The sequence below is a fragment of the Nicotiana attenuata genome, unplaced genomic scaffold (genome assembly GCF_001879085.1).
Source record: "Nicotiana attenuata strain UT unplaced genomic scaffold, NIATTr2, whole genome shotgun sequence".
Classification (NCBI taxonomy): Eukaryota; Viridiplantae; Streptophyta; class Magnoliopsida; order Solanales; family Solanaceae; genus Nicotiana; species Nicotiana attenuata.
In genome coordinates this window covers 487033-497685 of record NW_017670380.1, presented here as the reverse complement: position 1 = coordinate 497685, position 10653 = coordinate 487033, and the positions used below count along the sequence as shown (strand labels likewise).

The window sequence follows — 10653 nt, the reverse complement described above, 5'->3', positions numbered from 1 at the left end:
AAGTCTGACATACCAGCAGTGATGCAGGTTCTATTGATTCATGATAGGATCAGGCTGCACGCCGCAGCGGGTACCGTACAGTACTGAGTGACTGAGTATGATAAGTGAGAATTGAGACAATCAGGTTGAGTACTCTGAGAGCGTGAGCACGTGAGGGTTTCATTGTGTTGCATGACATACGATATGCATATTGTCATATAGATATAAAGATGTCATATTCCCCATATTTTCCCATAATTTGGTCGTTTAAAAAAAGTTTAATTAGTCGTTATTTTGATTGAATTACAAGAAAATACACATGACTTCACACCATAACAAAAAATGGCTCATATTTTTAAGTTTTACCCAACCTAGCCCATATTGTACATATTTTGAAAGCACTAGCAAATTCAAAACTTGTGTTATTACAACCAATACTTCTAAAAGCTATGGAGTTAAATATGTGTTCTCACAACCATTGCTTTCACTCTCTCTTCTGCTCACATCTTCTACATATGCTTCAAAGGGCCGTCCGCCATTGCTGCTTCTTACCATGTGTCACCTGGTTGCAATATAAGAAAATTGAAGAGCAGAAGTCCCACCATTGAAGGTCATTCAAAGCTGTACTTTCGAAAATAGGATTTTTTGAGTTTGTTAGTTATTTGGATTGGGTGTTGTTCCAATTGATTGAAAATATCAAAATGAGTTCAAAATTTAAATTTGAAGTGATTTGGAGTAGATTTGAGCAACATTTGAGTTAAATTTTAGAAAAGACGCAAGGAAGAAGACGAAGTCAGCTTTTTGTATAATTATGTATAATCTTGTATAATAGTGTATATGAGTGTATAAACACATTTTATACACTATTATACACTTTTATACACCTTTATACAAGCGTCTGTAGACGAACTTCTTCCACGATTTTCAGTTGCAATTCTTGTTCAAAACCAGTCCAAATCTCCATTAAATCACTTCAAATTTTATATACAACCTCCTTATACTATTTCTAACAAGTCTAAATAACACCCACATGTTTAAGCTATTCGAAATTTAAACCCACATGTTTAAGCTTGTTAAAAATTTAATTTTCACCATCCAAATGGATTTAGTTTGTTGAACTAATATTTGAGTCACAGTTACTGATTCGAAAATTAACTTAAAAGCTTGAGCAATCTTTTTTAAAACTTAAATAGTAATTTCTAGAACCTATTGGAGTTGGATGTTGAATCTTAGCGTATTATTTTTGGGCTAGTTGGTTGTAAATTAAAATATGGGTTATAAAATTAAAAAGTAGGGAGCTCAATTGTTCTTATGTGAAATTTTTTCCGTTATTTTGGTTCCGGATATTTTTGGCCCTTTTGGTATATAAAAAAATGTAAAAATAGCACGGTCTAGCCAGTTTTCGGGCTGGTCATTCAAAAATAGCTAGCGTTTACCAAGTCAATGAAAAATAACCACTATTTTACTGCAACAGAGACCGGTCCAGCATAATATACTGGAGTTCAGTGCACCTGTGTATGAACTTCCAGCATATTATGCTGGACCGGTATACTTTGCTGGCTCTAGTATAATATACTGGAGACTAGAGCACCGGTGCTCCAAACTCCAGTATATTAAGCTAGACCGGTATATTATACTGGAACTCCAGTATATTAGACTATTCCAGTATAATATACTGGACTCCAGTATATTATGCTGGAGCATTTTTCCGAATTTTGAACAGTGTTTTTGTTCAAATTTATCTTTAAATGAAATGTAGCTAAATTTTAATTACTTTTGGAACTTGGCTATTTTTGAACGACCACTTGTAAATCTGGCCATTTTTTAATTTCTCCCAAAAAAAAAAAAAAATAGCACTTCATTTTATGTTGGCCCCACCATCCTCCCCCATATGAGATATTTCTCCACCGCCCATAAACTCAAAACCCACCTTAGCAGTCAATAATAATATCAACATACAACACCCGTTTTGGTTCAGGTTCTCCCTCTTCCCTTACAATTTTTCTCCAGTAATTGTTCAACCCTCCTTTACAAGGCCGGTTTTTGTATGTGATATGGGAGTAGGGTGTTATTTTTATATAAAAGGGTAATTGTGTTGAATTCCGGTATTTGGTGAATGAATTATGGTGAAATCATTTGAGAATGTGGCGCCATTCTTGTTGAAGTGTTATGAGATGGTGGACGATGAGTCAACGGACAGCTTGATTTCCTGGCATCAATCTGATAACAATTTCATCATATGGGATGTTCCTAAATTCTCATCTCAATTGCTTCCTAAATACTTCAAGCACAGCAACTTCTCTAGCTTCGTTCGCCAACTCAACATCTATGTAAACCCTCTTTTTAATTATCTTTTCTACTTCTGCTTTTCAAGTTGTTGAATTGTGTTGGATTTAGATGGTTCTGACTTCTGAGTTAGGTTAGTGATGAACTCAGCATTTAGCCTAAATTACTTAACTAGGAAGGCAAGAATAGTGATGCAAGATTATGTTTGTTGTGACAATGATTTATATAAGAATCTGGAATATTGGATTTTTGGATTATAGCTATTTCACATCATTAATTTTGGTGTTTAGACCATTTCTCTGGGTGTGTTTGTGACGTTATAAACCCATTTTTGAGGTAACAAGCATTCAAATGTCTTTCTTTGTCACTTGTTTATCTTTTTTCCTTATCTCTTTAATTTCTGTTTGTGTTTTTTTTTTTTTAGGGTGTTTGGGGGGGGGGGGGGGGGTTAAGGAGGTCTTAGGGTTAGGTTGGGGAGTAAAGACTTATGCTCATATACATAATGTCTATAATTCCCATTTAATTTGCTCCAAAGAGATGATGCAGTGATTTACCAATTCTTTAAGTTTTTATTTTATGAAGAGAAATTTGTTTCTTATTGGGTAATTTGATGAAGTTGTATTCTTAACAAAGAGGGAGAAAATGTGGTAAATGTTTGGGTTTGTGTGATTTGGTAGCAGGCTATTTAACAAAGGAGGAGACTGTCTGTCAATTATAAAGAAAACAAGTTTATTTGTCGTTTTAAGGAGACTAAATTCCAAATGGTTTGTACTTAGATATTGGTGAAATGCAAGAATGATCATTTTTGCTCATATACATAATGTCTATAATTGCCATTTAATTTGCTCCAAAGAGATGATGCAATGATTTAGCAATTCTTATTGAAAGTTTTTATTTTTGAAGAGAAATTTTTTTCTTGTTGGGTAATTTGATGAAGTTGTAGTCCCAACAAAGAGGGAGAAAATGTGGTAAATGTTTGGGTTTGTGTGATTTGGTAGTAGACTATTTCACAAAGGAGGAAACTGTCTGTCCATTATAAAGAAAACAAGTTTATTTGTAGTTTTAAGGAGACTGAATTCCAAATGGTTTTTACTTAGATATGGGTGAAATGCAAGAATGATATCATTCATGGCATGTAGACATTCTTCTATGATTGTGCACATCTGAAACTTGTGTTTTCTGTTTTTAGTCATATCATTCATGCGATTTCATACCGTTCTATCTCATAAACAAGATATGTGCACAAATTCTCCCTGTAAGATTTTTATGCCTCAATCAATTGGTTGTAAGTTTTTCCTCCCGGGCACCTTATATGCAATCACTTATCTTTGTTTCCTAGGACTTATTGAGATTGCAGTTGCTTCCTAAGTTTGCATCCTTAAATTCTCTCCCTCTTAAGATAAGAGTATGTTCTGGGGAATGATGAAAAAACAATAAATTATTGTAATCAAATTTCTCCTTGGTATGTATATATCCTAAATATCCTTGTTCTTCATAGATGTATATTTCGGAGCTCAAAGTCTCTATTTTTCTTATCAAGCTATATAACTGTACAATTTTCTAGTTTAATTTTAAACCAAACAATCTACATCCTTTTGTAAAATATTCACCAGCAGATCACACTTTCTCCATCTATCATTCTTACAACTGTATGCTTTCTTACCTTCTTTCTTTCTTTCTTCCTCGAGCTTTAATTTATAACTGAGGTATTCACATGAGAAAGGCTACGGGATAGTACTAGCTTCACTTGCCCCCTTGGTTAAAAAGGATGGATTTTTCGTCTGGCCTGCACTTGTGGTGTATTTGAATAGCACAATATTTAAAAGCTCAAGAATATAATTTTTTTTCTCATATGTATAGCATAATCTGTCAGCAACAGGCAGGTCCTTTCTATGGTATTGACATAACGGAAAAGCAGTACCAATCTATTATTTGATCTTCATCTGCACTGGCAATGAACTTTATTTGATTTTTCTGTTGAGGATGTGGACTTTAGTTTTCATTGTCTAGGAAGATTTTTGGACTTTTTGAATATTGGCATTTCAAGTATTCTACTCCTTTACAACCAGGAAGCACGTAATTTATAGGACAGAGTATTTTGTGGGGTTATCTGTATTATCTATTGCTGGGTCGCCAATGTTTGGTATGGGGTGCTTCATGATGCCTCTCATTATTGGGCAAATGAAAATGGTAAAATTCTATGTCGATGCCAACTAAACATCAGTTAGTATGTCATCTCATACTCCAATTGTTTACATATTAAAATCTGCATACTGCAATTGGCAGTTTGTCAAGCCCGGCTCCTATCTTCTTTCGTCAAAATTATCATTATTGTTGACCGCTTGAAAAGGCCGCTGTTTCCAAAGTTTTTGTCCATGTGTCACTTGTGTTAGTCCGAATATGCATAGCGGATTTTCATGTATGTACATAACTGTATGCTTTAATCGTATTGGCAATCTGTTGTTAATATACATGTTAATTTTTCTGAATTAGCAAGTTAAGATATGGCTAGCTAATAAGGATAGGGCACCATTTTGTTTATTGGTTTGGGTTAATTTATTTGACAATTTACTAATTGTTAAGTTTTTTTATTTTTCAGGGTTTCCATAAGACAGATACAGATAGATGGGAGTTTGCGAATGATAGCTTTCTCAAAGGCCAAAAGCATTTATTAAAGAATATTGTTAGAAGGAAACAGTCCAGTGTAGTCCAAAAGAAATCATCCCAGCATGAGGAGATCAAGTCCAGTAAATCTGAAGAAAATAAGAATCTTGAACTGTGGGAAGAAGTTGAGAATCTCAAGACCGATAAGAATGTGCTCACACAGGAGTTAGTTAAGCTCAGGCAACACCAGCAGAATTCAGAGAGCAAATTGATACTTCTTAGAGAACAGCTAAAAGGTATGGAGAAACATCAGCAGCAGATGCTTTCCTTCATTGTGATGGCTATGCAAAGCCCAAACTTTTTGGTTCAGTTCTTCCAGCCCAAGGAAAACAATTGGCGCGTGACTGAAAATGGTAATAATATACTGAGTGAAGTTGAAGATTATTCTGAAGATATGCCACCTGATCGAGCAATTGTGAGGTATCATCCTCCCACTCATGAAGCTGCAGAGCCCCTATGTGCTGAACTTGAAACAGCTGTGGATACTAAGAAACCTATGGAGCTCGATCTTTCGTGTGATGAAATAAAGGATCTGTTTTCCAATATAGATTTTTTTTCAGGGTTAATGGATGAAAAACTGCTTTCTTTTGAAAATAGTGTCCCTCTTACTTTGCCAGATTTGCCTGACGATGAGGACATGTTGGAACAGCTGCTTTTGTCCCAGCCAATAACAGAGAATAAAGAAGACGAATAGTTGGATCATAAAACTTGTTCCCATGCTGGCGTAGATGCTGACTTGTCATTCCAGCCAATAGGGTCCGGGGCTTTGGTAGGATCAGAGGAACTATTTCATATAGTCGAAGATAAAGAGATGGAAATTGCTTTGCTGTAGAATCGGTTAGATAAATCGAGTAATATCGATAGACTAATTGAAAAGATGGGACATACTATATTCTGAAGGAGCCAACAGGCCAATGCGAATTTCTTTTAATACTGAGAAATACTGGAAGATCCGTTATGTTACCATTGAATCTTCCTTGTTTGATATCTGGAAGGAACACCATTCTTTTTGGTCACTTGAATTTTTGATGGCCCTGTCCTTTTCTCGTCTTTTTGGTGTTTTTTAAATCAATTGAGGGGCCAAATATGTAACGAGAACTCATTATGCATAGTTGAAATAGTAAAGAATACTGCTAAAAGCTTAATTGATTTTTTACCTTTCCCCTAGGATAATCTAAGTTCTGCCGATACTGAGCAAAACTGAAGATCTTTTCCAATTGCAATAAAATCTTGTCGCAAAACACATGGAATACCAACTTATAAGAAAATTTGAAAATCAAGCAAGGAAAAACATGAATCTACCCCCGATGTCCCGAATACCCACCGGAAGATCCTTGAACAGATGGAGCACGGTACAAACTCCCTGGAAGAGGAGTAATAGATGACGAAATTGGAGTGTTGAAAGATGGTCAAGCCACTTCACCAGGGGCTACACGCTGAATAGAATAAGTTGGCCTACCACGATGGTCTCTAACAAACTGGCCCATACCTCCCGATGATATACCACTGAAACTATCAAAACGACGAGGTCTCTAATCCCTCATCATGGCCTCGCTCCCTTTACTGTGAATGTTGACGGCCAATTTTGACCCTCTATTTTTAAATTAGTTTTTTATACTTAATAATTTGCAATGAATGTTTTGAAATATTTTCAATCAATAATATCAATTTTCACAAAATTAAGTACTAGTAGTTTTATTTAATAATTTATTATTAGTATTATGGTAATTATAATTAAATATATCATTTTTAGATTATTAAAATGATTTTTATATACATTGCATATGTTTTATAATCAATTTAATGAATTACTCCTTAATTTCCAATTAATTAGATCACTATGTTAATAATTCAAAATTAGTGTTACAATTTAGAAAACAAAATATTTTATAAACAATTAATTACAATAATTAGTAGTATAATTATAATTTTTACTACATTGTATTTAAAATATTTAAGTTTATATAATTTAATTTCAAAAGGATGAAAATGGCTAAAGGCTATAATTGTAATTCTCTATTAAATACAAAAGAGCAATTCTTTAAATAAATAACAGTCCAAATGACAAGCCCAAAAAAATATGACCCAGTCCAAACTCCCTCCCTACTCTACCTTGGTGATCCAATCCTCTCTCCCTAAACCAATCGCAGCTCGCCACGTCATCCGTCTCCCACAATCACAAAACAAACACATTTAATCCAGACCGTCCATCTGTTTAATCAACGTCTTCGTTTTAACTCCCATTTTTCTCTTAATTTTAAAATACCCAGAAGATATAATCCTCACGGTTGGATGACAAAGATCCAACGGACACTTAAATTCCATATCAAAATTATTAACTTCCTAAATATCAGGACCTTTGATCTAAAAGATCAACGGCCCAGATCAAATCCTTCCACTTTAACCTAGAGACCGATTGGTCTCACTCAAAACCCTAAACTCATTTTCACTCCATCCCTGCCGCCCCTTTCCCTTTCCTCTCTCATTTTCTCTCAAGCCTCTGACCATCAATCCCAGAAACCTTGCACCAAATCGTGCAAGGTTATGAATCATGACCCCAAACTATTACCTATACCTTCTGACTCCGTGAATCTCGCACATATCTCCTCATTTCATCATAGAAATTCCAAGTCTCGAGTTCCTTACCCAAACACAAACATGAAACTTCAACCTTCAAATTTTCTGACGTTGCGAAAAATTAGAGCATGCATGAGCTCCTTATGATGATTATTCTAAACCACAGGTCAATGCAATGACCTCTGGACCTCCGGTCTTTGTCCGATGGGTTCTTCACTTGTTGCGGCTGTCACGCACTCATGGTAAGATTCTCACTCGTTTTCTCATGATTCACTCTAATTTCACCTCCTTTGCTATCATCCATCCACTGTCACTCTCCAATAATTGATTTGAATCTCTGAAGCCGTAGGATTTCACAGTCACTATTTTTTGCTTTGAATGCACTCACCTAAAAGACATAAAAAAGAGCTAAGAAACCTAATATGAGCACCAAAGAAAACCACACTAAGATTTCAAAGTTCAGGCTCTCTCTTCCTGATTTCTGTTTCTCTTTTGTTTCCGAGTTCTATCACTGTTTCAAAGCTTGAAACTTTGGTTCCTACATGGCTAAGTTAAACCTTTGTTTGGTCTGTTGCACAAAAGGAGGTCAGTATACTTCGATCTCTTCTCATTTGATTGTCTCATTCAATATTATGGATACACTGTTGTCTTTCTATTGACAATTTTTGTTTATGATGTTTGTTATTAGTTTATAACTGTTTGTTCCAGCTCATAATGATTTGTTATTGATTTACGACTGATTGTTATGCTTTTTATGTTGTCTTGAATCAGTATTGATTGAGCTATTATGTGACCTTGATGACTACTATTTTGAATCAAACAGCCTATACAATTGAGTTACTTAATATGCCTTAATAGCTTCCCATACTTGTTCAGACTTCAGCTTTCTTTAATGTTCTGTTGTGGTCTTCATGTCTATCACACTAATCCTATTTAGTGTAGTCTGTTATTCTGTAGTTGAGGTTGTTATTTGATGATTTTCACTAAGATAGATATGAACGGTCAAGGTTTAATCCTTTATCTTTTAGTTGAAGTATGTCAAGTTTAAGTGTTTAAGATGCCTTCTTTCTTCACATGAGTGTTTGTTAATCTTGAAGTAGCCTTGAGGCATTAATGTGAAAACCTTTATATCTTTACATAATTGTTGATTACATCTGATAGCCTCATTGCATAAAAGGATATCTTAAGGTAATTAGGTTATCTCTAATGAGCTCCTGGAACTGTTCTTGTATGCATTCTGTCATAATCAAGTTATCTCTTATGAATTAAGCTTCAATTGTTCCTGTTGTGACTGGACAATAACTATTATGTAAGTAGATTGAGTAGAACTTCATCATGTTTAGATATTCACCCTTAATCTATAAAGATGAATTAGATCTGCTTAGTTTAAGGTATTCCTTGTCCTAAACTTCTGTAATGATACTATTGACTTGACTTTATAATGATTGAAACCCAATCCTGTTTGTAAAACCTTGGCTGGAGCATCTTATGTATGTACTTGAATGAGTATTTTGTATCCACCTCTATTTGTCCTTTGCGTCCATGCTTGTGCGTCCAGTGTTATTAAAACCTACTGAGTTTATTTGAGTCTACTGCAACCCACTATCAGAACTAATGAAAGACTTTGAGATTATATGCTTTGCTTGAATATTGCAATGTACTTTGACTTTCAAATAAAGACAACATGAATATAAGACCTAAAGCTCTTTGAAAATGTAGTCATGTCATATGCTTAGGGTAATACTGGCATGTTAATCGGCTCAAGCAACTCTACTAATGCTCTTTAAGAGATTCCTACATGAAGCTAACAACACAACATCTAATATAAGTCAAGACCTAGTTTATAATCTCTTAGTGCCTTTGTATATGTTCCTTTTTGTGATCCTACACTCATTCTAGTTCTTCAATGCTTCGATTGGTTTGTCCTTCATGATTTCATGCACACTTGCATTGTCTTGAAACAACATCAAGTTCTTTCTCCTTTAAAATGAATTCAATCTAGTTTTTGACCTCTAAGGAAAACCTCCTTTTGCTACTGCTTAGATGTAACGATCTGCTTATTCTTAGTATGAATTTAACATTCTTAGAGAGAGGTAATCATGTCATTAATATCAAACATAGATAAGACTAGTGGCATGAGATTATGTTGAGCACTCTTAGGAGTTCTATTTAAATCTGTAAACCTGTAGTCTTGTTGGAAATTTGATTGTATTTTGTTATCCCTAACAAACATCTGTAGATGTCCTGACTTTGACTCTTTTGTTTGAATCCTTGTTGATGCTTTCATAAGCTTCCCGTAATGTTGTTAACTTGTGTGTGCTAAAGGCAAGACTTGAGTTAAACCAATTAGTGCTTAGTCTAATTAAGGGCTGTCATGGTAAATACATCGGTATTTATAAACTGTTGAAGATATGAACTGTGTGCTCTTTCTCTATCCTTAAGATACTTTATCTCAGGTGTTTGGTTCTTTGGTGGTAGCATGATAATATCTCTGCCTCTATGTGTGTTTAAGACTTAGACTTTAGACCTGTTTAATGTGTTAATCATCAACTTAGTCTTGGAAATATAATTATAAAAATATAGAGAAAACTGTCTTGCGCCCTTATGATATTCTGTTTGGTCCTCATAAGAGATGTGTAGACTTATGTGGTATGGTATTGCTATGGAGGTTTGTTTATATTGAAAGTACCTCTTTAGCACTTAAACAAGTGGGGAAAAATGAGTCATTAATGGTTAGGGGTATTTGGGAATAGGGTTTAACTCTTGGTTGGGCTGCTCTCCCTGGAACAAGCATTGCCCTGGGCCCAAGAGACCCTTGGGAACTTTGAAGTGTCAAGGGATTCAAAGGAGGATTTGATCTTGAGTGGAACTCTACCCTTAGCCTCCAATCCATTGATATTCATTACTTCTTTTGGGTTTAGTGTTTAATGACAACCAAAGATTTTCAATGTAAATCATTTACCATATATAACCACCACATTAGTATGACATTTCATAATATTCAAGTTGCCACGACACAAAATCCCTAATAGTTCGCAATGGCACCTAACGCCGCCGTTAGGAAAGCCTATAAGCGAAACTACTCTTTATTTATTCCCCTTTTAACATTTAAAACAAAAGGCTCCCTTTAATAGAACAAAGTGAGTA

The 10653-nt window shown here is 34.9% G+C and overlaps 1 protein-coding gene across 1 annotated transcript; it reads left to right on the top strand.

The window, feature by feature from the left end:
- The first annotated feature begins 1897 nt into the window (after positions 1-1897).
- Positions 1898-6078, top strand: LOC109238627 (heat stress transcription factor A-8). The gene is made up of 2 exons (XM_019405110.1): positions 1898-2309; positions 4865-6078. The coding sequence occupies exons 1-2, from the start codon at positions 2103-2105 to the stop codon at positions 5621-5623; spliced, it is 966 nt and encodes a 321-aa protein (XP_019260655.1). The 5' UTR covers positions 1898-2102; the 3' UTR covers positions 5624-6078.
- Positions 6079-10653: the final 4575 nt, after the last annotated feature.